Below are 27,445 nucleotides of genomic sequence, written 5' to 3' on the forward strand. Positions count from 1 at the left end.
GATTTTTATTGGAAAGCAGGATAGTAGGAATAGGGGGATTGACTGCAGCTTATTATCATGAGTGACTAAGTATTTCTGCTGGCTCCCGTAGAAATATGTTTCATCCTCTCTTTCTCTCTATCTATCTCCTTACTCTAGTTACGTATGACCCGATTTCAACCTACCTTTACGCCATATTCGACTTCACTCCGCTCTGTCACGTGCATACTGAAAACGATTACTTTTAATCTTACGTTATTTGAGCACTCTAAAATATTACCTACATTTAAATTCTCTGTATACATTTTTGTGAAACGCTTTATGGAGGAAGTCAAAGAAATTACTCAATGTCCTGTGCGTTCTTATTATACCACAGAGTTCTTATTATATAGTGAAAGTACGGTCTTTACTAATAACGTAGACGGTATCAACATCATTTAGTAAATACTTAATTTTTAAATAATTTTGTGTACGTGGATTTATTTGGCTTTATTTTTATGCAGTTAAATCAAAAATACCGTTTTATTTTAAGATATTATCTTAAGCAAAAGCCATGTTATTGTTATGTTCCGTTTCGTTCTGTAGAACAATATATTTGATTTCGATAATGACGTTATGGTACGTTACAGACGTCAACTTCCGAAACTTGATGAACGAGTATCGGAGAAATTTTCCTTCCGGTTGTTTTAAAATACAGGAGTTACCTATGAATCAATCGGTTTGTGCAGTTGTTCATTGAAAGTTCTAAGTGATTTGGCAGTTTGCCAGTTCACGGGCTCTAAATTCCCATTTATAATTGCACGTTAATAAATCATTATAGTGTATTAATTATATTTCCGTGGATAAATGAAGCGAGTGTATGTAAGTTCCGATGATTGATTTCTTCTTTCTATGTAAAAATAACTTGTTAGCATCGCGTTGTAGCGATTCATCGTTGAGATCCTTTCAAGTTTGAATAAAGAACCAACAAGTTTACATTTATTAAAAAAAAAAACACCTTATTTAATCATTTTCTAAACGCGTGTCTGTTCGTTGAAAACTCTAAATCACCATTACAATATTCATAAAAATCTGGATAAAAAATCTGTTAACTCGTTTAGTTAATCACCGGTTTGACTTTTGTTCGGAAGTTCGAAACTCGGAGAAAGGGAGCCAAGTCGTCTGCAAGGGTTCCGCTGGCGCCACTGATTGAAGAACAATTAGCAAACAGGAAAGTGTGAGGTAAAGTTTGCCCATTCCCATAATGCATTGTCAGCATAAGTAGTGTGCAAAACTTTACCTGTTAAAGTTGCCATCAATCTCGCTTTACTTACTCTTCTCGACATCAGATTTGGAATGCTCCGCCTCTGCTGGGTATAGGTATTAGATAACGATTCCTCGGTTCCCCCGGGTGTAGCATCAGAAATAGTTTGTGACGGCGGCACGTCGGCCGGAGGCGTTGGCTCGCGCGCCCATCATGTCGGCTGTCAAGCGAGCATCGAGATTTCCATTTGTGTTGTTGTGTCTCGTAGAGGTCGGGCGGTGGGCACTCGAGGCGGGAAGTGTGCTGCATATTTGATGTGTGCCGGCGGCGCGCGCATCAACAATTCACGTCGTCGCTTACCTAACCGAGCCCGGGGCGCCGCTTAACAACTCGCCGGCCGACTGTTGTCGATCGATGTTACCGTTTAAATCAGAATTAAGCTGGTCTGATGAAGTGCTCAGCGCATTGTTTGACGACAGCTGCTCCGTCGGGACGGGTGCAATATCTAAGGCGCGCGATTAATCTCGCCGCCCGCCGCCCGCCGGCGACGTTTCAAACACGTTCCGCAATTTGAAAGGCTAGTACCGTTCACATTAATCTCCCCGTTGTTATCAATCGAGTTGGCCGCACGGTGGCGCGGCATACGAGGTATCGCCCGCAAGTTTGTGTCGTTATGAGTTGCCGCAGCCGCCGGCGCGTACGCGGCCTGCATTATAAGCACTATATGAAAAAGTTACCTTTTTCCTTCGAAAAATATATAAAGTGCGAGTACATTTAAAAGTCAACAGTAATATAAAAATCAGTTTGTTGCAAAAACAGAAGTCAAACATTAACTGAATCGTTCGCATTTAAATATTTATGTCACGGTCACTACATGAAACCTGTAAATCTAGTAGGTTAAACAAAACGACTAGGTAACCCGAGCTATCGTAGCATAAGTTGAGAATAATCTTTTGATGTTAATATCGCATAGAACTGCTCTCAAGAAACAATTTTATGGCGTGCATTATTAAATGGCGTCGCCTGGAGTTGAACATCGACGGGAAATTTTAATAAAGCTCCGCGGAGATACTACTTGGAGTGTTATAGACACAGGATACGAGCAACTCTCGAACGACACAGCACTCGTATTTGCTTCTGTTTATAAGTAATTCAGGGCGGCTTGAAGTTATGCACCGAGCAGCCTCCGCGGAACGTACTGTTTGTCCTGCGCAACATAACTAATTCATGCTTTCCCGAAGATAACGATATTGAATTGACGTCGCATACTTTCACGGTTCCTGTCGAATAAGAGGGAACGAGTGAACGCTTATTTGAATAGGTATGTGGGAGTAGAAATGCGAAAACATTTATGTAACAGCTTACAAAGAAGACAGTAATGGGAACAAGGTTTCGATTGTACGTCGGTTGAACAAATTGTTACAAATGGGTGGGAGCGCGCGGCGGGAAGGCCACAATGCACGAGCCTCCAAATTCCCTTTGCTCGCTTCCCTCCCGCTCTCCGGACCGCGTAGCAGCCGGCGCTACGTCGAAGTCTCGTAGCACTGCACATAGATAAGCTATTTTCCCTTTGCTAAAAATATTACGTAATATAGTAATATTTCAATAAAATAAAATTTTATTTATTGTATTGAGTATGTCACCTTACTATAATTAGGAGAATATTCAAGTTTATTCTTGTTCAGTACAATACAATACTTAGCAAGTTTTTAGACGCATTTAAATACATAAGATAAACACGATTTTTCACTCAAACAACGATTTTTCAAATCTCTAATTGTTTTAATCCTCAATAAAATCTAACTGCGGAATAAATTCACGAGAATGAATTAATTAAGTTTTTGTGTCAAATGCACGATCGTGATCATTAATTCTTGCGCAAAAAAAAAGTTGTTCCCGTTATTCTAAGAATTAGGTTAAGGGAAGATTTTTTTCATTCAAAGCCTCGGCTTTTATCTGATATTGCTACCCGTTTGTTACCTATAGACTACGTTTTAAAGCATTCTCATTTTCTTTTACACCAGTGAAATAACCCGCTCGTTCTTTGGTTGTATGTGTTTGACCGCTATTGTTATATAATGACGTGATAAATTGCTTTTTAAACTATTAATAAAGTTCGCGATTGATCTGCAAGTGACGATGTGGGCTAAAGTAGAATATGCATGCTGAATCTAGGATGACGTAAGAAGAACAGGTAAGTAAGGAAAAGGCAGAATGAAAGAAGGCAGTGTGAAATGAGGTGCTGCCAGCTTTGTCAACCCACTTCCAGAATAACTATACCAACATTAAGTACTTAAAAACTACCACCAATGCTCTCTCTAGCAGATTTATAGTGCAAATAATCATATTTGAGCATTTGCTGCCAATTTTTATGTAAAATATATATTCATATAAGTATTATATATTTATTATATCACGTAAAACGTATTTTGATGTTTTTAGTACAACTCATCGTCCTTAATACGTCTATCACGCAGTAAATGACTCGACTTCTTAAGCAAGTTTTTTCAGCTTTTTTCCTGTGTTTTTCTTCTTTATTATAAGTAAGTATATAATAAAACAGACATGGTTATTCGAATGTGTAGTTTTTTGACAAAGTTATTCTTAGTTATTCAAAGTTAGTAGATTCGCCGCATAAAGCATTAACTACTTGGCCGGAATAACTACTTGGCCGGGAAAATTATTCTTCGTGGATTAAAACTTGTAAAAAATTTTCATCTAAATTGTTCAGAAGAGTTACCTCGTGCCCGTTTAGAAGGAAATTTAAAGATTTTTAATTGCGATAGCAGTTTTACCTCTGCAGCCTTTTTGCGCTTACAACAGCCTTCGATGTCTTTTGTGGGGCTAATTAAAAACTTACCTCGCTCGCCGCGGGGACAAAAGAAAAAATAATATGGCACAGGCATTTGTGGATTGAAGAGACAACATCTGTCATTCCGTCCGTTTTCTCATATTTCAAACAGAGATCCATTCAATGGTAACATTTCGGTCCTACTTTGTTTGCTAGTCACACATTTTTTAATAAACCTGGTAAAGTAGGTAAGGTTATACTAATGTTTTTTTAATGTGATTCAAGTGCAATAAAGAGTTTTTGTATTGTATTTTTGTATTGTTGCCTGGAAGAAGTTGCTGCTTAGCAATAAGGTCACCCATTGTACTTCTGCTGTCATTTTGTTATGATTGTTTTTGTTTTTGCAGTTCTTTATGTTGTTTTTATATGAAATAACTTTTTCGTATAATGATATCTGATAGAGCTAACAGATCTAGGGGAATTAATGTATCTGCTTCCTACTTTTTTATTCTATTGTCGTTTGCTGGGATGTAGGCCTCGAACAACAGATTTCCACTCGATCTTTTGCATACTTAGTAGCTTGTTCCCATGACATGTCAAGAGTTTATAATGAGGGACTTTCTTTTCTAAGTATATTATTTTTGAGGAACGAAGTCTGGATAGTCTCTCATTCACTGTGTGTATAAACCTATTGTACCTATTGTACTCTTCCATTTCTCTTTTGTTTGTAACTTTTTATTTCTATTATCATCATCACCAGCCCATTATTATTATTATTTATTTATTTCAAAAATTTAGTACGCACAGTGATTATGCTAACTAGCATCGTTAAACCATGGTTTGTGTCGATGCTAGGTAACGTCCCCACTGCTGGGGCACGGGCCTTCCCTATGGATGGATAGGGAGATCGGGCCTTAAATCACCACGCGGGCCCAGTGCGGATTGGTGGTTATTAACGACTGCTAATGCAGCCGGGACCAACGGCTTAACGTGCCTTCCGAAGCACGGAGGAGCTCGAGATGAAAACTTTTTTTTTTGTGGTCACCCATCCTATGACCGGCCTTTGCGAAAGTTGCTTAACTTCAACAATCGCAGACCGAGCGCGTTTACCGCTGCGCCACCGAGCTCCTCTTCTATTATCATCCCCTTAGAATTATACCGTTTTTCACAGGGTCCGCTTACCTAACCTGACGATTTGACAGGTCTAGTTTTTTAGAGAAGCCATTGCCTATCTGACCTTCCAAACCCCGAAGGGAAAACCAGCCCAATACCGGTTAGGTCGCATACCTCCGAAAATGCATTTCTCGGGAATGTTGGTTTCCTCACGACGTTTCCCTTCACCGCACCGCTGAGCACGTGATAATCATTTATGATCGAAAAATGATTTCGAAAACAAATTCGACAATCATTGGTTTAGGCCTGTGCTGGATTCGAACCTGCGACCTCAAAGTGAGAGGAAAACGTTCTACCAACTGGGCTGCTACGGCTACGGGTAATTGTGTATTTCTCTGTGTGGTCCAAAATATTTGTTATGTTATGTATAAACGATCTTTACCTTATCTACTAACCCGACCTAACTTAATAAATCCGAGAAATTTAGATGCTGACAAATTGTTTTTAAATATAAGTACTTCATCAAACAACCGGCTCTTTAGACGTGACTTATTGTAGATTTGTCACAGATGGCACTAACTACTTGGCCATCAAATGGGGAGCGCTGAAGGCTCCCACCCGGTACAAAATTTTTACAACAGGCCTGAGGATGCCCAGTTGGGCAAACAACTGGCACAACTCGGACACTACAAAAATCCTCGTTTTACATAGACACTACACATTGACGTTATCTTACACGCGCATCTATGTATGTTAAGTCTGCAGAGGGTGCAGAACAATATCTTGAAGACTATATGCGCGGCGCCCTGGTTTATTCGAAACTCAGAGGTACATCAATACCTAGACATGCCAACGATCACAGAAGAAATTGAACAGTACAACAAAAGGCATAAGGAACGATTGAGTAACCATCCAAATCCCTTAGCTACTATGCTGTTGGAAGCTAGCAACAGGGTAAAGGAAGAGGCTCAAAAGGAAGGATGTTCTTGGGCGGTGAGTACTATGGAAGATGGTGGCATTGGTTGCTTTACTTCTAACTAATCAATTCACACACCAAATCTGATTAAAGTCTTGCGACTAATTGCAGATATTTAAAAAAATCTATGTATGTAACGTCTGACGCCGTACGATTGAAGACTAAAGTAAGACCAAGGGGTGAGGAGTGAGTGAGGTAAACCTAGCTCAGTCGCTTTTAGGGAGCGGAGAGTTGCCGTTCTATACGTAGTATTATTCCTTATAAAGTAAGCGAATGTTCTTTATAGTTGGCTGTAAATGTTCAAGTTCATTCATTATTTCATTCAATAACTGGAAAGAAATAAAGGGCGCTGTTGTAAATACTGTAACAACATTTTAATAGTTAACGAGTCTAAATGTCTCCATCCTCTGCCTTGTAATGTAAACAAAAAAAGTCACGATTCTAATAGCACGGAATAAACTTTCCGTTTTATTGTTATGTTGACAATGAAAACAAGTTGTGCTCTTTTAAAAGCAAACTGCCCTATTCAATCAGCTGAAAGAAGAAATATCGACTTCAATTAAAAATAAAACGTGTAATCTAATCCGCTTTGTTCAAAGTACAAAAGAAAAAAGAAAGGATTATTACAGGAGGTTAGTTTAAAAGCAGACAACTTGTTGTGGGCTTTTGTTCAGTCAATCAATTCTATCTCCCTATTGTGAAGAAGTTTACAACTAATAAATTTTACAAAGGCATGTAAGTTGATCTAACGTGGTAGTGACACAGAATAAATATTTATACTGCCATAATAGGCTGGAGGTAACTTTTTACATAACGGAATCACGTATGTAACTCTGAAGGAGTAAGCAGAGGTGTATCGTCAACGAATACTGAGGGGGATGATTCAGACCATGATGCCGAGTTGAAAATTCATGAAAATTTGAGTGTCTTTTTTATTATTTTCAGTTCCATACTTTTGCGATGGAAAATCCCACTTGATATCAACGCAGAATCATGGTCTGAATCATCCCGCAAAGTTTTCGTTACAATGTCACTAACACATTCGGTCGAGAGGTGGTAAAAGGGAGCATTATTATATTGAGCCTATAGTTATGTACTTTTTTCTTTTTCTTTTTAGTTTTAGTAGTCTAGTTTTAAATATTTTTAGTAATATATACATATGTGGGGACACAGTTCTCAGTAATACAAACTTTAAGCGTTTTCAGCAGTTTTTACTTATAAGTTGTCATCCACCTCGCGCTCCCATCGCACGCCCTATAAAAAACGTTTAGTACAAATCAGTGCATATGATATAATGTCCTGTATAAGGCCCAACAAGAGTACCGAACACATACATACAACAAATACGTACACGAACACATACATACTCTCGCCCGGAATCCCTAATGGGGTGGGCAGAGCCACTGTTAGGAAATCCTAAGATGGATAAATATGATTAACGTTGTGGTGACAAGGGATCCCCATAGCATCATTCCATCATGTTAGAAATGACACAATTGGATTTTACGACATGCCCGGATGGCAAGGGGCTCGTTCAAGTGGTAAGACTACTCGGTAAAACTACTGGCAATAGGGGGTTCTATGTTTTGTATTGGCTCCCAGAACGGCATAGAAGCTAAATATGTCCAGAGATTTACTTTTAAACGGAATGATTGTATCTGTAAATGTAAAGACCCATTTAATTAGACATAAAACACAGATAATACTCGTAAAGCACAAGAGTAGCGGCCATCAGCGCGAGAACGTGTTTTATACGTAATTGCGGCACCACTAACGCAGCAATGTGTTTTATTGCCGGTGAATATTACTAGCCTTTAAAAAAGAAGGTTATCAATTTGACCCGTATGTGGTGCACAATATTCTACATTCTAACAAAATCGATCTTATTGTGTTGGAATGTTCCGCCGTCATTTCTTTGCCTATCGCAACGGGTGGAACATGAAGTTCGCCCGTCTTTCTATTTGCGTGGATTTCAGAATTTATTGTGCTCGTGAATACGAGAATGTTGTTGAATAACAAAATATTTTTTTTATTTTGTGACCTACTGTAGATTTGCCTGCGGCCTTAACTACTTAAACGGACAAATGGGGAGCGCTGAGGGCTCTCACCTGGTATAAAATTCAAGCTAACAATAAACATTAAGGTTATTGGCATTGCGCACTTACTTTTATATGCGCAAATGTCAAATTGCAATATTTCTTTCTTAGGTGAATTGGGTCGTGTACTAGGTTCAAGATAAATTATGAAATTCTGATTAAACGAATACAGATCTAAAACTAACGAAAAACATTTTCTTTTTTCTATTTAATTTATTTATGAATTTTAATCAAGAAAAACGTAATAATAAGTCCGCAATTTAATCATATTTTTCTATGACGTCACAGTGTGCTTTTTCAATCGATTTCCTCAGTAATTTCGTGTTTTAAAGTTTAGTAAAACGTAACTGATATATAGTTGGAAACTAGCCTATTACTTTGATGTGGCCTTTTTAACCACCCTGTGCAGTAAAGTATTATTTGATTTGATATAACAATTGTTCTTAACACTTTCAAAGACAGAACGTCTAATAACGTTCCGATCCCAAGGTGTCATATATTACCTATTACAAACCATCAACGACCCATGATCTCTGTCCGTGAAAGGGTTAATGGACGTTTTATATGTAAGTAATGTCATTATCATTGGGCTGATCTTGTGAAGTTTCATTAGCAGTCGACTCTGTTGACGTTGATTGCTTGTCAAAATGCACCGAGGTTTGGTCAGATCCGCATTTAACAAACCACATGTCTGTGTTATGTATCGTTAACGCTTACCACCTGTCGATAATCGATACATTGTTATTATTCATATTTGTTCGCTTACTCATACATAAATCGTTTAAAGTGTCAATTACGCGGCATTATTCAAATTGCTTTCGTAATTTTATGTGGTCCATTTAAAATTGTGTTACATTTTCCTCTTTATTCTCGTTCAATCACTAGCCCTTCAACGGTCTCCGTGGTCCAGTGGTTGACCGTTGGGCTCACGATCTGGAGGTCCATATCACAAAAATCACTTTGTGATCCCTAGTTTGGTTAGGATATTACAGGCTGATCACCTGATTGACCGAAAGTAAGACGATCCGTACTTCGGAAGGCACGTTAAGCCGTTGGTCCCGGTTACTACTTACTGATGTAAGTAAGTAGTGGTTACATGAGTCATGTCAGGGGCCTTTGACGGCTCAATAGCTCTGACACCAGGGTTGATGAGGTTGGTAATCCACCTCACAACCGACACGATAGAAGAACTGTCCCTTCGAAATTCAAACAGAATTTACTAATATTGATAATTACTAATTTGATTTTTCCGTAGTTCCATTGCACCACCAGATTCATTGCAATATTATTTTGTATTTAATTTACAATAAAATATATAACATAGTCAAATTAAAAACCTACACTACAATACGTCAAAATACACATATATAAATACACATAAATTTACAATTGTTATATTTAATTAATGAATTCTGTAGTGTTTACATAAGTACACAAACACATCTTATTGTAATACACGTAGGTATAATTAAATATATAAATAAATATGTAATAATAATTATTATTATTAGTAGCCCTCAGTGTCCCACTGCAGGCATTATGTAATATATTATAAAATACTTGAATCGATATAATCGATTCACATATATATTCTGTCGTCTTGGGCAATGCACTACGCGGTGGCCACGATTAAAAAGTAAACTGTACGGGGGTGGAGTGAAGACGTAGTCTGTGGCAACGAGCCGATATTTATTTATATAATTATATTGAGGCGAATACAATACAAATACTGTTCATTGTACGTATATGTAGAACCTGCTTGCATTTCAAGCTTGATGTAAGTACTCTGCATAAAACTCACACGTATCATCACGCCTGTGTTCCCAAAAGTGTAGGCAGAGGTGTATAATACACCTACTTGTTGCCAGCTATGTTTAAGTCCCATGTAACAGGAGGCAAGCCTATTACCCTTAACCATTTTGTTTTTTGACGTGACTTTTTGTAGATTTGCCGCAAATGGCAATAACTACTTGGCCGGACAAATGGGGAGCGCTGAGGGCTCTCACGCGGTACTAAATTTAAGACAACAGGTCTGAGGTTACTCAGTTGGGCGCGAACCTCGGCTCAGGGCGTTGTCTGACAGGAAGAATATTTAAAAGAATTAATCGACTCTAGTGGGTCGATAGCGATAAGCGCTGCATGAGGGAAATCTTCGACCACGCCGGCGGGGTCGGTATCGGGGTTCATATTTAGTGTCGCGAACTGATTGGCCGCCTGACTGACTAGAGTAATCGGGGCGTCGCGATCGTATATTACGTCCTTCAGACGCCTATACTTTATAGTACCGTCCCTGCCCTTAACTATTGAAAATGTTTGCTAGATATGCGGAATCCGCGCCACGGTCACTAAATCGTTGCATGTTGATGTCTTATGGCTCTGCTCACCCCGATAGGAATACGGTGGTGACTTCGTTTATAATAATTTGATAAAAATAGCTTAGATTTATTGTTAGTAGCATAAGGCGTTATGCTGGAGGCGTCCGATCAAGTTCGCGGACAACGTGATAAGAGGATTACTGTTGCGGAGTTTTGATAATTCCTCCCTCATTCCTACCTACCTCCACGCTTCACCGTTATCGGAGATGATTACACTCGTACAAGCGTTTGTCGCATTATTTTTGATCGCGGTGTATTTAGGTACCAAAAAATGCAACTTGAAACGTGTTTTCAATAGGTTTAAAATTCGTACGTATATTTATGTACGTTTGTATTTTTATTGGATTTGCTGTTATCCTCCTCCCTCCGCGGACGCGTGTTGCTCTTTGGCGGTTACACATCTAGATAAAAGGTCAATGAACTACTTACACAGTCATAGATGTTATTAAATGTGTTCAATAAACTTTTGCTTCTACAATATATTGATAAATTGTTCTGCTCATAAATTAGAAGTAAGAACGTCTTTGTAATCGACTGATTAACTTTGTATCTAACATGAAGTGAAATACCGTCGCCTTTTAGGGAAAACATTATGAGCACTTTTTTTTTAATCACATTAAGTGCACAAATGTCTAATTTCATTAATTATTTTTTAGATGAATTGCTTCGATGTGGCGTTTTTAACTCCCCTGGTCATATTTTCTTCAACGAAACCTCGATTTCTGTTAATTAATTTCATTCCGGGAGACTACAAAATTAACGTGGATTGACACGTGTGTCTATTGCAAAGTTTTGTTAACAAAAATCACATCCGAATGTGATTTTTCAAAATACTTACTCACTTAGACGGTACTCATAACCGATAACCTATGTGCCGTACAGTCATGAGCAATATCATGCACCCACTTTAGAACTCTGTCGCACTCTCATATGTGACATTTAATGAGACTTACGGTTTAATTTGTCAAAAAAGTTAATGTGACATGGTTTCAAAATGTATACATATTAGTACTCGTGACCGTACCTGCGCTGCATTCTATTTATCTTCTCTAGTACATTTAAATCTAAAAAGTCTCTGTCCTTGGCTTATAATAAGGAAATGCTGATCGCTTTCGGGCCCTGCCACGGGACACATATGGCGATATCAGTGTTGTTTTCTGTGGAACTTTTCTTATTTTTTTTCGTTCGGTGTCGTGTCAGCTGAAATATAAAGATTTCCATGCAATGGATATACTTACGCCTGTTATTAGTTGTCTGCGAATCGAATTCGATTGGGTAGTTTCCTAGGTCAACGATAAATTATGAAATTCTAATTTGAGACAGATGTAAAGGTGTCAAAAAACTTTTCTTTTTCTGTTTAACTAATTTATGAATTTCAATAGAGAAAGATGTATTAATATGTGCGACACGTTTTTCTATGACGTCTCAGGTTGCTTTTTCATACAAATTCCGTAGTAATTTCGTGTTTTGACGTTTAGTAAAAAGTGACTGATTTGACTAATTGGAAACTTCCCTATTACAAGCGCGTCTAGGATTCTAATTCCTACACAATCTACCACAGTGAGACCGGTCTGTATCCACACATCCCTCTTTAAATATTTTTTAACCGAATTTTCAAGGTGCATCAGTTCTTCTACGTTGAATTAAAAAACCAAATTACTAATAAAAACATTACCCTCATTTGTCTCGCACAGTCACGTAAAAACTAGACTCGTGGCCTTACCAAAGTTACATCAATAGCAAATGACTGCAATACTGATCAGAATTAATCCGAACAATGAACAGCCAATAGAATAGAGGCTGATAGGCGTTATAGATACGAGTGAGTAGGTTGGGAGTCGGTACGGGGAATGAGTTATGCGTTAGTAGTAGATATGATTTGATCAGCATGACTCGCCGCCGAGCCGGCCCATCCATCAGACAGTGCCATAGCGGCCGATTGCTTTATGAATTACCCACATTTTTTGTTACAAGGATTATGTTTCGTGTAAGAAGTGATTAGGGATGTTTATAGGGATTACAATAAAATAGTATGAAAATAATAGTGTTTATCCAGTCCAGCTAGCTAGTTCTGATTTAATGTCATGAGGAACTGATGAGTTCCCAGTGGCGCAGACAGAACACTCAATACAAAAATCTCGTTCTTACCTGTGTAAGAACGAGACACAACTCAGATGCAGTGTGTGGCGCCTTACCCCATGCGTGCGAGCAAGATAGAAAGTAGGCCCATGCTTAAGGAAGCATGCTTAAGGAGTAAGGACTCCTTAAGGGCTTACGGCTTAAACAGACTAAAGTGACCCGCAGTACGGGAGTGGGGTAATCCAAACCACTCCAATCTCGTATCGGTGCGGCCCGGAGTGTCCCTTCTGTACCTAGTATAATTGTTTATTCTACGTAGTAGTGGGAAATGTATACATTTTCTTAATCCATAACTGCCTGGATGAATTAGAACCTATAGGTATTATATTAGATGACACATAACGGCCTCCGTGGTCCAGTGGTTAAGCGTTGGGCTCACGATACGGAGGCTCCGCATTCGATTCCCGGAGGAGACATGTCACAAGAATCACTTTGTGATCCCTAGTTTGGTTAGGACGTTACAGGCTGATCACCTGATTGTCCGCAAGTAAGATGATCCGTTCTTCGGAAGGCACGTTAAGTCGTTGGTCCCGGTTACTACTTACTGATGTAAGTATGTAGTCGTTACTGACACTAGAGTCGATTAGGTTGGTTTTCCACCTCATAACCCACACGATAATAAGAAGAAGAAGATGACACATTTTTGTTTTTTTACAGTAATATTAGAAGAGTATTTTTAAATTTCGATGTTTGTATCTGCATCGTATGCCGCTAATGCACCAAGAAGGGAGCAATTGAATGTAATGTGTCTGACAATTGGTGCATTTTATCTCCAACTGTTCCTGAGAAGAAAATCGTGTGCTAAAAACTATATATATTTGGAAATATTCACTATCGCATCGCTTTAAAGAGCCAAAATCAATGAAAAACTATTCTTTCGCGTGCCGAGCATTCTGCGTTCCCCTTTAAATTGTTTGTCTTTGTGACTGTACCTATTATCTATATAATACTATAAAGAGGAAAGCATTTTTTGCGTCCGAAACTACTATTTAAAACTAGTGCTTACTACGAAATTTAGTAACGGTCCTTTTATGGCGTAGGCAAGAAATATACTTAAACAGATTTCGGGGAATAGAAAATGGGGTATGAAATGGGCATTTATCAAAACCACTAATAAAACACTAATGCTTGCATATTATCTTAAATATAGTCTTGTATAATTGACTACCTATACTTATTGATTGAATTGATTGTGTGTATAGTTTATAGCCATGTCACATTAACTTATTGAAATTAAAACAAAGTGTCACAAAATGTCAAGTTCTAAAGTTAGGGTAAACTATACCTACCTACATTTAGACATACACGTTCAAAAGCCAGGTATATTGAACGTATGCATTAATCAAATATTGTTATTGTAAAGACAGATGAGTACAGGTCAGTTCGAGTCAGCGTTTAGAGCTGAGTACCGTGTCATCCATCAGTGCGGGTGCGATATGCCGTAATCCCGGGATTTCCCGACATATTCCGACACATTTCGGCATGTGTCGGCAAGTGCCAGTTTGTCTTGTTTGTGTTTCATCCATATCAATGAGAAAAGCCAAACGCTTTAGTAAATCTTAATAATTACATAGAAAAGTTTAAACTTTACCATTAAACGACCTTTAATGTGACATTATAACGTAATATCGTTCTTTATTTACTTAAATCGAATGTCAAACTTTAAATAAATATTACGAAGGAAAAAGCATATTTTTAAACATTTACAGTAAGTAAAACAAAGTGACAAATTGACAATTGTTTTCTTTGACCAACGCGTATTCCATTCAAATCCATAAACAAAATTATGTCCGGCTACATTATTATATTACATTATTATTATTTTACATTAAGTAATTAATATACTTAATTAATTAAATAAGTATTTAATTTTATTAAGTAAGCATTCATTTCTATTGTTATTATGTAAGTAATTTTATTTATAAAAAAGAAGCACTTGAGTAGAATGATTTGTTTTTTTAGTTAAAACGTGATTTCCCCTCGCTTGTGGTACGAACACCATGTCAAAATTATTGTTCCTACGGCTTCAACCTCCGTCGCCCTACATCGGTTTATTGCCCAACTTCGACTATTAGAAGAACATTAAGGTTTCCTCTTGACATGAGTATCGTTACAAGTCCTTCACGGAATTATTGAGTAACAAGTAACAACTAACAGGCGTAAATGCGTAGTCTGTGACAAGAAGGAAAACTTATAATTTTCCGATGTCGAAAAATGAACTTTGTGTAAACATAGCATGCGATCACGATATTCCTAATTAGGTCAGTCAGAAGTACATCCATCGCAAGATGACCTGACGCTTCACCTGAGCTTTCTGTCCAGGTCGTCCTGTACCGTCTGTAATGGTCGAGCCAACTGTGTTAGTGAAAATACCTAAACAATGACTACTGTATAACTGTGTGTGTGTAAGAGTAAACATGAATTATATAAAAAATATTATAAACAGCCTACACCACGCTGCTGCAGTAAGGGTTGGTAGAGCAAACATAGTAAAATAAGTTAGCGTACTGATGCGTCGGTCTTTTCCTTTTTTTTATCACATTCTAGACAATTGAGGATGATGTAAGCAAATTCATGAAGTAGTCCTGCATCCAGCAGTAGGATGATGCGGGTTGATTGATGATGATGAAAACAGAAATAGTAAAAGTAAGCAGTTTCTCCTATTTCAATTGAAAATTAATATAGACGTGAGTTTATATATTGCGCTAGTAACAACTAACGACCCACTTACTGCCGTTGACACGCGGAGATACTGAGTAATGGTGAGTTTGACAGATAGATATTCCCAGTGAATACATCTTTGTTAGGGCCAGGCTTTCGTGCGGTGAAAGCAATTCAGCGTAGGCCACTAATTTGCTTACGCGAATAGACGCGCCCTTCCCAAAATAAGCTTTCTATCTGTCGGATATTTTAATGGTAATGTTAATTCAATAAACTGGAATTATTGTATATTTTAGACTTTATTTGCGTAAATTATAAAGAAAGTAATCATGAACTTTGGAGATCGCAAACTGATGGAATTTGTCGGTTGCTAGTTGCGGACTTGCGGGTTATGTTTTAGTCGCAATAAAAATACGTTTCAGGGCAACATTAAGTAATAAAGCGAAAGAGAAATGCGTAATATTTTGAATTTTTAAATAATAGTTTGCAAAATTGGTGACACGGATTTAAGTAAGTAAGTACCTAAGAATATCCGTGTCGTTTCGGAAGTATATGACCTAACCTGTATTGAGCTGGTTTTCCCTTCGTGGATAAGAAAGTTAGATTCGCATCTGTAAAAAACCGAACCTGTCAAATCACCGGATAATGCCAGGAGATGGTGGCGACTCGGTTATACTTAGGTGCTTTAAAAAACGTATAAGAATAGGCATCAATCAGGTTTACGTAATCAGTGAGGTAAAATCTATTTGTGGGACTGTGACCATCGCTTGGTACCCAGCCTGTGTAAGTAAAGAGGAGGGGTGTATTTTTACAACCTGCAGTGGGCGGGTGACATGGAAGGGACATGTCTACGTTTGATACGCTCAAGTTCACGCTCCGATAAGCAGCGAAGATTTCAAATGGAATGTAATTAGGCTGAAATGGGTCGTGTAGATGCTGAGATTAGCAAAACATTATATTTATTTCATGATACCGAAATAATAGAGAGCTTCGGACATTCCATATACCATTCCATTCCACCTTTTACTGAATTTGGTCCAAAAAGCGATGATTGATGTAAAGCAACGCTGCCGTACTGCTTCGTAATTTCATAATAATTATAAACAGTAGACGCGTGCAGCTTTTATACGAGTAGGTAGTTCTTCTCTCGTGTGGATTGAGAAGTCAGTGTCCGACCTAACAACTTTGAAGTCAGAGTTACTATTGAGCCACCAAAGACGATGAGCTACGTTACTATTGAAGATGAGCTACGTTAGGGGCTCATGTAACAACTACACACTTACTTAAATAAATTGTAGCCGGAGACTGCTTAACGTGCCCTCTGAAGCACAGATCATCTTCTGTTGGACAATCGAGCGGTCAACTTATAATGTTACAAAGTGATCTTTGTGATATGTCCCCATCGGGATTCGCACCTGATACCTCCGAAACGTGAGCAAACCTCAACTAAAGCTCAACCATTAGACCACGGCCGTTATTGAAAACGATTTCGAATCTGAGCTAACAACTGTTTCTACGTTGAATGTTCTAATGCTTATTTAAAGGCATTAGTGTAAGCAGGCACACACGACTGCGGTTATCGAGCGTTGATCGTGCCCTATGATTGATTGAGTACGGGGTTGTTTCCCCCGCGCGCCCCCCGCCGCGGGCCTGTGAGACAACGTTGTTCGACATCATGCTCATTTGTTCTGATTTGTTAGACACCCGGCCACACTAGCGGGAGCGTCGCACTTGCGTGATTACGTACAGAAAGTTTGTTGCTACGCTCATATACTATACATCGTACATGACGGCGCAATATGATGTTATTTCTGTGGAGTAATAATCCTATCTTTTGCATTTAGACCTGTAGGTGGTATTCCCAACTTATTTTCCAAATATACATATTCAAAAATCTACGAATGACTCTATATTATTATTTAATTAGGTTTAATTTTAATAAAAATACTGGCAGCCTCTGTGGCCCAATGGTTGAGCGCTGTGCTCACGATCCAGAGGTCCCGGGTTCGAAACCCGGTGGGGAAATCTCACAAAAATCATTTTGTCTCTAGTTTGGTTAGGACATTACAGGCTGATCACCTGATTGTCCAAAAGTGAGATGATCCATGTTATTACTTACTACTGTAAGTACGTAGTCGTTACGGGTTTATGGCGGCTCCGTAATAACCCAGACACCAGGGTTGATGGGGTTGGTAATCCACCTCACAACCCACATGATAAAAAAGAAGAATAAAAATACTTTGCACAACTTTTTCATTGCTCTTAAAGTGAGTAAAGTAAACGGTAAAATAAAATGTGTAATAGGTACCACTAAATACATTTCCTACATGCGGTTAATCGGAACATCCCAATGAAAATTTCACGGAAAATGAAGTTATATTTGCGTTCCGCATTTGCATGTGGAGTGCTCTATTGTCCAGCGATGGTGGTTATGTCTATAACACATAAAATATAACTACATAAACTGAAGCTCCAAATTGCATAGCGTACGTGTCAATGGGCGATTAGATGAACGAATGCTCGTAAAAGGCATTGTATTAGCTATAACGCTTTCAGAAGACGTTAATTGAGATCCCACTAACCTGCCCGTGTTCGTATAACAGCTTTATTATTGTACTTAGATAATCACGTCAAGTAATTAGCCACTGTCATTCGACGATTAATTGTTTTTAAATATTGAAAAATATCTAAGTATTTCGAGTAACTATTTTTTATTGTAGTTTTTAATCCTTTGATCATTACACTGCGTCTTACTGAGTAAATATAACTTGAAAAACTACTCGGAAAATCTGTTGAACGCCGCATTGCGGAGGAGAAATTTTTGATGATGGATAAAATACTGAAACATTTTCGGTTAAAAAGTAACAACGCCATTTTTGACACAATTGCATTTTTTCCTAGTTTCATGGGTGTTATTTTTGGCCGTTGGCACTACACTAGTGCAACAATTAATCTCGTTCAAACTTTACCGGGCTGCCGGCAGGATGCACAGTTATGTGTAAGTTGGACAATCAAAATACGGGCGCGTTTCATCACGTTTCTCGTGTGTAGCTCGCAACACAGATGTGAGCAGTAAAGTTTTCATACTTTATATTATCATGAAAGGGGTATAATTAAAATGTTGTGTCTGTTCTCAAACTTATAATAACACATGGCGCATAACTTCAGCATAGGCGGGACGGGGTACGCACTGCGCGCGGCGCGAATTTTATCGAGGGCTATGACTAATAGACGCAGCGAAGGTTACCTACGTAAGTAACGCACAGCGCGAAACCGTGCCGCGAGCGCAGAAATATTTAATAGTAAGTAATTCCGACATTAGAGACAAGAACGCGAACGACAAATCGTACCTACGCTACCTAGACTTGAAAGACGATGATGACGTTTGTTACTCAGGAAAATTCGTTGAGACACAAAATTGTAGAATCGCGAGTAATCACGGAGTTGTTTTAATGAGCGAGGTGGAGTTTTTACAAAGTGTCGGGGTCGATATAACAAGTGGGGCGCGTTGAGACGGGCCGGCATTAATTACACTCGGTCGCTGTCCGCACTCTGCCTCGGAACATGAAACACTTTTGACAGATTCTGATTGTGGTTCACAAAGTATAATTATATTTTATTTGTATATTTTAAGTATAACCAACTAAAAGAGCTTCTTATTCTTTTTTTTTTAATTTAGGTATCTTTCCTAAACTGAAAATGGAACACGTCCGGTTTTTTATAGAAGCAACTGCTTATCAGACCTCCCATCTCGAACGGAAAACCAGCCCAGTTTTTCGGACAAAACATGTGTTTCGAAGTTTTGCGAAACGACGTTGTTTCTTAGAAAGTATAACGTAAATTTGCACATCACAATATTATCTACTATAAAACTTTATGTATGAAACTATAATAACAATAATTCTTCGGAATACAACATGATTTTTCCAAAGTACTCTTGGCCTTTGTTAATTTGTTAAAAAATATTAACTTACTAGTTTATACTAGCTAATTGTTAATCCCCCCTCGTGTTGATTAGGGGAGCCCTGTGCCCGGCAATGGGATGTATATAGGCTGTTTATGTTTATGTCAGAACAATAACAAATTTTATCATGCTATTATTAAATACTATTATTTCACGTTTCCTCCAATCTCCAACATCCAATCCATTAGGATGCTCGCCTATGACAATAATGGTTTGTGGCTCTACCTCTAATGTGAGGTTTATTATAATTTATAATAGTTTTACAAGTTGTTGGGTATAAGCAACCTTTTCAAAAACAGGAGTTAACGTTTTGCAATAGATCAGCGTAGAGTCCATATAGTTCCCGGGCCAGGAGCAAATTTTCACCGTCATTTCCTTTTTGACGAAAAGTTCTAGGATGTTTCGCAGAGCTGTATCACGAGGTCCCGTGAACGTCAGCTGCAAATCCGTTGTTGGATTGACCAGCGGCAGCCTGCCAAGTTTTCTTCAACTTCATGATATATGATACGGCTCTGGGAACACCTTACAAGTTTCGTCCAGGAGGAAATGACTGACAAAATATGTACCTGGTCTGGGGACTAAAAAGGGCGCTCTCAGATTTTATTTATTTATTCCACACTTTTTTTACAAAAATGTACATCTAGCTCTAGAATAATAAGGTCGTCCAAATTGTGCTGTATTCATGTGTTATGTCTGATTGTTGAAATTTAGTTCTGTGCAATAAAGTACGTTATATTTGATTTAATTTGATCTATTAACATCGTTATACCTGAATATGTTAGTGTTGAAGTTAAGGATCTACAATGTCTATCCTTTTAACTTATTTCAGCACCGGTGTAGCCTACTTACCGTGGTGGCTCGGGCTATTATCCTTCTTACTCCGTACAATTTAAAGTGTGGAGGTTAAATAAAAATAAAGTTCGTTTACTTTCCGTGTTTAGAGCGAAGTGGCGTGCGTTTATGTGGCGACGCGCACCGCTGTAGCTTGATAACTAATTAATCACTGCCTGGGTAAGCGGCGTGATTTCCTGCGGGAGTGAAAAATGCTGAGCCATGATAAAAGTGAGAAGGGTCGTCCGTAGCGCCATCTGACGCAATCGCCCGCTCCGCAGTTCTCGACGCTATTTCTCTCATGTCACGACAACGCGCAAATCTCAACCTGTCCCTTATAACCTTTTATATGTTTGCTGCCACTAATACTTCTGCGTATTCCTTTAAGAGGGTCATCTCCTTTCAGAACTAGGTAATGGTGCCCACCATTACCTAGTTCTGTTATTTTTTCAGGTTAAAATGTGAAACGTTTGTTTTAAAATCTACGATACTAATTGTTATAAGTTAAAATCAAAAAGTTAGATGAAATTAAACAATCATACATACATAAACGTAAATGGTCATAGGCCTCCCCTCAATCAGCCGGGGCAAAGAATTATTTCTTCATCAAATAATCTGGATATATGATTGCCATAGATTTAGTTTATATTACTTGTGCCACATACATCGAAACCTAACAAACCTCGTATATCCATTTCAGGAAACGTACAGAAGGTGGGCGTGCAGCACGATGGTGCCACTGTGGGTGGAAGAGGGGGCGGAGGAGGGCGAGGAGAGCGGGCGGGCCCGGCGCGCGCCGGCGTCGCACGCGGCGCGCTGGCATGCGCGCCACCTTGAGCGGGTGAGCCATTTTTTTACCTTTGATGCGTTTGCTCTTGGCCCCAGACTTGCCCGAAGGCATTGACGAGGCCTAAGATGGAGCGAGCTCGCCCGGAAGGCCACCATAGTTGTAAATAACCGGTTTTAAACCAAAATTGACAGTTTAAAACCCATTTGAAACATGTTAAAAACTAAGACCATGTTGATAACCTGTATTAAGTATTTCGTAGTACTTTTTTAAAAATAAACGTAAATGGATTCTAAGTATTAAAATTGAAGCGATTTTATGTTTACAACGCACGGTAACAACGCGACTTATATTATTTTATATTTTATTAGACGCGTGGATATTAGTATCAAATATCAGGAATAATGTAGCTACCTTCTCAAATAATTTTTAAAATTGATTCAGTATTATATTATTCACAAATAACCGCTAGTAAAAAAAATGTCTCAAAGTTGGACACTAAAAAAATATTTTGTATACACTGAATTTTAATCCATAAAAAGGTTGAAAGCCAAATGGTATCGATTGCATTTGTAATTGTTATTTCTTTTACTCAAAGTATCACTGGTTTCCTAGAATACAATTTAGGTGTAGTTTGGAAACCTCTGCTAATTTTGATTTGTTATATTTCTTAGAAAATAAATCAATGTATAAAGTAATTATATTTTTCAGTTCATACTAAAAGCCTTTCTTACACGTGTAGGTGGGTCACTTGGATCGACGGCGTGCTGGTGGCGTGGTGGGCCGCTGGGTGCGCGCCGCGGCCGCGGGCCCCGGCCGGCCGCTGGCGCGCCTCAAGCCCTGCCTCTCCGTCTGCCAGCTAGTCGAGCAGCACTGCCCCTACTTCCTGCCGGCCGATCGCGCCCCCGCTTACCCCACACAGTACGCCGGCGAGCCCACCTTTCTATGCCTTGGTGAGTTTTAGTTTTGTAACTATTCGACAGTCAGACAACAATTAGTGATTATATTTCAATACAGTTGCTTAACTTCAACAATCGCAGACCGAGCGCGTTTACCGCTGCGCCACCGGGCTCCTCGCAAATAGGATGGGTGACCCCAAAAAAAAGATTTATCTCGAACTCCTCCGTGCTTCGGAAGGCACGTTAAGCCGTTGGTCCCGGCTGTATTAGCAGTCGTTAATAACCACCAATCCGCACTGGGCCCGGGTGGTGGTTTAAGGCCCGATCTCCCTATCCATCCATAGGGAAGGCCCGTGCCCCAGCAGTGGGGGCGTTATAGGGCTGGTGATGATGATGATTTCAATATAATAGATAAAGTTTTACAATAGCTTCAATGTGTACAAATTAGATCTGTCAACGTACAGAAGCGTAGTGACGTTCAATAGCGTAGTTATGTATCAGTCGAGATTAGTCCGATCGATTGTGTTCTATCCAACACTACCTATAATAATAAGTTCGGATTTGTCCACATTCTCACATGATATTAAAGTGACGATGTAGCCTAAGATGGTTTACAATTGCCTTGCAAATACATTTGGTGCGTCAGTCAGTGCACAGTGCATTAGCATAAGTTAGGGCACTCTATTAGAGCGCTTGCCCTAACCACTTAGTTTCATATGTTAGGACATTGACCCCACCCAACTGATGAGAACTTAATGAAGTGCGTTAGGTTCTCCTTTAGCTCATAACAACTGCAATACTCTTGTTCACTAATTTCTCATCTAAAGCTAAAGTACTAAAGTACTAATAACATTTAGCTCGGCAATAAGTTTTGAAAAGACTGACGATAGGTGTTCATGAAAGTTGTAGTAGAAAAGACATCAACGCGTTCAGGAAAAATCAATCTGTATTTTTATTACTTTTTACGGTTAAAATTCGTGTGTTTAATGATCTAATTATTAGGTACCAAAATATTTTATAAATCGGAGAAAACATAGATACACAAAATGCGTTTTAAAGCTATAGTACTCCTTGAATATGGGTAAGAATTCTGAGATTTAAAGGCCGCTTTATGCAAGCGAGAAGAAAGGAACGAATTAGGCGCGATTAGCTTTTCCATCGCCTCTTGGCCGCGATTCAAAACCAGAGCAGAAAACAAATAGCGCCTTGCTGCGAGCTGCAGGGGGCTTTGTTTCTTTTATGTGGGTACTTACCATTCGCTTTGACCAATTGTTGCTTCACGCCTTTTTGATTTAAGCCATGCCTTAAATGTTTGTCTCGCCGGCCGCTGGCACATGTTCAACCTATTATGTAGCCGCTGTCGGACCTAATTTTCTCCAATATACACACATATACTCCCTAAATGGTTTCCTCCTACGGAGAACTCATGCCTGCCAAGTTTTATTTAAACAACGATACATTTTATCACAAAAAAATAAAGATGTAAAAATCTATTGTAGCGAAGAATTCACAACTCTTCAGTTTCCTGAGGAGAAGCAATATTTAGACGTATATAAACCATTAGATTAGATTTATGTAAGTTATCGTTATTAATGCCCGTCCAACGTTTTCAGATGCACGAATACCTGAGACGGGCGGTCAGGCGAACAACTCCAACTACGGGAGCGACGAGTGTTGTTACTGGTACTGCGAGGGGCGGCTGTGCTACCGGTGCGAGGCACGGCTGACCGAGGCGGCGCGGCCGGAGCCCGAGACGTGTTCGCCTGTAGAGGAGCGCGTACCCGGGTGCTCGGTGCCCTACCAGGCTCCATCCCGGGCCGCGCCCCCGCGCACCCACACCCTCGCCCTCACCGCACCCGCGCTAGTGATCGCACTCGCCGCCGCCAGAGCACCACGGACCCACTGGACACTGTCCACGTCTTTAGTGAATGTGCGCGACTCGAGGTTATAGTTTTACGTTAACGTGCGTCGCACTCCCACGCCCCGCGATCGCCGGACTACAATCGGAACTTCTATTAGTGCTGTACTTATGATAATAAATTACGCGCGGTTACGAGTTCGATGATCCCCGAGACTCGCGGCACGCGTGCTGCGTCACGGCGCGTCGCGAGTCCCGCGGCCGTGTAGGATGTAAGTTAACATTTGTGTCCGATTGTTCGATACACCCGAGACATAGAAACACCAAATGTTCCCGAAACATTATCTCATTTATCACATAAGCGCTGTTAGCCGATGTTCCGGCCAGTATGTTTAAAATTTTTGGCACGATTTTTAAATCTAATAAACATGACTTTTGTGTTTGAGAGATATTATGTCCTATATTTTAAATAGTGGTTTAATTACAGTGTTGTTTATAGGCACGTACTGTTTACATTCTGAATTATTTTTGCTATAGTTTTTTATAAAAGCAATATTTTACACAAGCGTTGGCCGATATTGGAAGTTTTTGGAAGATTGTTCATTGTAACGTCAGTGGACATTAGGAGGCGTACTATGTGTTAGGGATTGATTAAACAGATGTTACTGACGACATTATTACACGCTCTACAGCACAAGCGCACTTAACGTGTAAGAACTTGCATCCAAACAGTTTGGAAGTAGCAACGCTTTACCAATAACAATTAGAAAGAGACTTCGTTGTTGTAAAAGTTCTCAATGAAAACTCATTATTACTGAAAGGGATCACGTAATTAATGGTCTCTGTGCCATTATTCTACGAAACGTTGTTCAACTTTGACAAGCAATAAATTGAAACAGAGTTAACTAAGGGTAGATTGCTAGATTTTACATTAATAAACAATACGACTTACAAAAATGGAGTCTTTCTCTTGAGCAGAATGAGCAAATGAGCACACAGTGGGTTTTAGAGAATTATTTTTGTAATGTTGCATTACTAGTGGTGCGGGCGGGGCGGGGGCACGCGAGCAGCCGCCGGGCTTCATGTACCACCACACGGCCGCCGCGCCCGCCGTCCGGTGTGGCGGGCCCGCGTCGCATCTGCCACTCAATACTTATGTGACGTCTCCACATTATTACATCTACGTTGCATGCAAAATACGAATTCGTCCACTAAAGATGACAGTCAAATGTGACGCGTTCCCATACCGGATAACGGACTCGGATAAAATATAGAAAAGCGCAATCAAGAATTATTTTTATAATAGAAGATGTATACCTTACACATATAATATATTTTGTACTGCAATAGTGCCCGCGGCCGCCGCCCGCGCCGCCGCCGCCCCGGCTCCGCGACGGAAGCCTAATAGCAGGTCTATGTAATATTGACTAAAGTAATTTAGGAGATAATTAAACGTAGTTGTTGTTTTGTAAGAAGTAAAATGTGACTATACATATAATGAAAATTATATGTAATATATCCGTCTTATGAACTATCATTCAGAGGTATTACGCAGATGTAACAATGGTTGAAATGATTTTTATAAAATTGATTTTTAATATATATTATTATATATGTATATCGTGTCAAGTATTATGATAATGATAAAGCAACATGATGGGTAAAATGTCTAAGTAACGGTACTTGTTAGGTTCTTTTTTATTTTTGAAAAATATTAAAATATAGAGGTGTCGTTGAACATTATGTGATCGAAAACAAGATATTATTAATGGTTATTAAGACTTTATTGAATGGACATTTGTTGAGAATATTGTCCTCAGGCGGGGATGTAGTTGTTGTATTCAAATGATAAATGATAATAATATTAAGTAAGTTATTTTTTACGTTTTTATCGTGTACATAATGTCAAAAGGTTTGTTGTTTCCACTCCCATTCTTAAGTCACCGAAGGTGCTAAAGGTCTATTAATGCTTCTTAGTACATGATTAGTTAGCGGCGAGGGCCGCGGGCGCGGAGGCGGACACGCACCGCGCGTCACCCCCCGCGCCGCGCCGCCTCGCCCCGCAGTCCCGACACACAGTACTCTCCGTAACTGTGCCACCCACCATATCACTCGATGTCTAATCCCCTATACGTTAACACTACTTAGACACCTATTTTCTTAGTATTTTCATGACAAATTTCAAGATTCCGATACACAGAACAATTATAGACTAGTTATTATAATGTTAGTGGAACAGCCGTGACAGAAATCAGTGGGTCGTTATTGTTTCAATCGAGGATACTCGTGATCCCTAGTGCCTTCACTTTCCGTGAAGTGAAAGCGTGACTCATATTACCTGGTAACATTAGAATTGTTCCATCCGCGTAAGCAATAAATTTTTATTTTGGCTAATTGTTCGAATATTCTCTCATGTTATTATAAAGTCAAGAAGCACACACTAGTATGTATCCCAATGAGTAAAAGTGTTGGAAATCATAGAACTAGTCTCTTCAAGAGAATTTAATGTAGGTAATTAGGGTTCAAATTGTTTACGATTACGATAAAGTTCAAAGTCGATTGTTTATCAGTTGTACCAGTGCTGCATACTCATGGATAATCATAAATTGGTGAATTCCCGCGTTCATACTTAGAGATGCATAACGCACTAACGTCTGAAACTCTGTTTAATTTTCCTACTACTCCCTCTGCTCAGCTCCCGGAATAAGTTATACATTTGCTGCATCTAAACTTACTTATGTATAAATTAGTTATCAAGGTGTCTAAACTTTAGTAATAGAGAATGAATTACTAGAACATAATTAATTGGAACAATTTCGAGCACTCGTTAAAACTTACACATTGACCGTACATTCCTTCTTTGTGGATGTTTCTACTCTACACTCTTGATATCTTCACTTGTTCACTATTCTATACTAGAGTAGATATTAAAAGACCAAAAGAGAGGAGTTCGGTTCGAATGTAATATAAACCTCATTTTCCTTTAACATCTGCCATTCGGAAATTTTAAATCGCATGTGTATCTTGCCATTCGTAGACAAATCTTTCAAAATTTTCAGAGCTGCAAATAGGCTTTACATAGTCAAAATTCTTTATCACGGTCACTAACTACTGTTTGATTATATGAAGATTTCGTAGGGACACAAAGTTAGCAATAATACGTAGGAAATAACGGATAATCATGTAGTTCCCAAGTTATCCATGAGTGGTGAGGCCGCACCGTGCACGGCGGCGGCGGCGGCGGTGGCGGCCCGCGCGAGCCGCGGCCGCCGCGCCGCGCCGCTCGCGCGCTGGCCGCGACTGCGACTCATGCCGAGCCACGATGTGTTTCAAGTGTGCCGCCGCCCCCGCGCCACGTGATATCTACCTCTGGGGGCGGCCTGCGCACTCGCAGTGCCTCCCGGCGGTATCGCCGCGCGCGCCGCCGCGACCCCCGCCCCTATCTCTAGGTTAGACATATTAACTGGTGTTTTTAATATTTCGTTGAACGTTTGGTGATAGTGTGTATATTATGTTTTTGAATAATATACGTATGTTTTGATGTACATAAATAAAGTGTAAATGTTTAACGCACAAATAATATGGACAAGAAAGCTGATTATGTAAAGCAGTGTACGAAAACTTATGTATTTAGCTGTAAACTGTAACTGGGAAGTAATCTTTAGAAATACGGACGTAGGAATTTCCGCAATCCGTCTGCTGCCAGGTTATAAAGTTTGTTTGGTTTGTCGTT

General features: G+C 39.3%; 1 protein-coding gene across 1 annotated transcript in view; it reads left to right on the forward strand.

Annotated features, from left to right (window-relative positions):
• The window catches only part of LOC126381837 (uncharacterized), a 73,548-nt gene extending 49,385 nt beyond the window's left edge, over positions 1–24,163 (forward strand). Inside the window, exons 2-4 of the mRNA XM_050031347.1 lie at positions 20,869–21,009; positions 21,698–21,908; positions 23,468–24,163. Coding sequence (XP_049887304.1) covers positions 20,869–21,009; positions 21,698–21,908; positions 23,468–23,805 — 690 coding nt within the window. The 3' untranslated portion in view covers positions 23,806–24,163. The remainder of the gene's footprint in view (positions 1–20,868; positions 21,010–21,697; positions 21,909–23,467) is intronic.
• The last annotated feature ends 3,282 nt before the right edge of the window (positions 24,164–27,445 follow it).

Source organism: Pectinophora gossypiella, chromosome 3 (assembly GCF_024362695.1).
Source record: "Pectinophora gossypiella chromosome 3, ilPecGoss1.1, whole genome shotgun sequence".
NCBI lineage: Eukaryota > Metazoa > Arthropoda > Insecta > Lepidoptera > Gelechiidae > Pectinophora > Pectinophora gossypiella.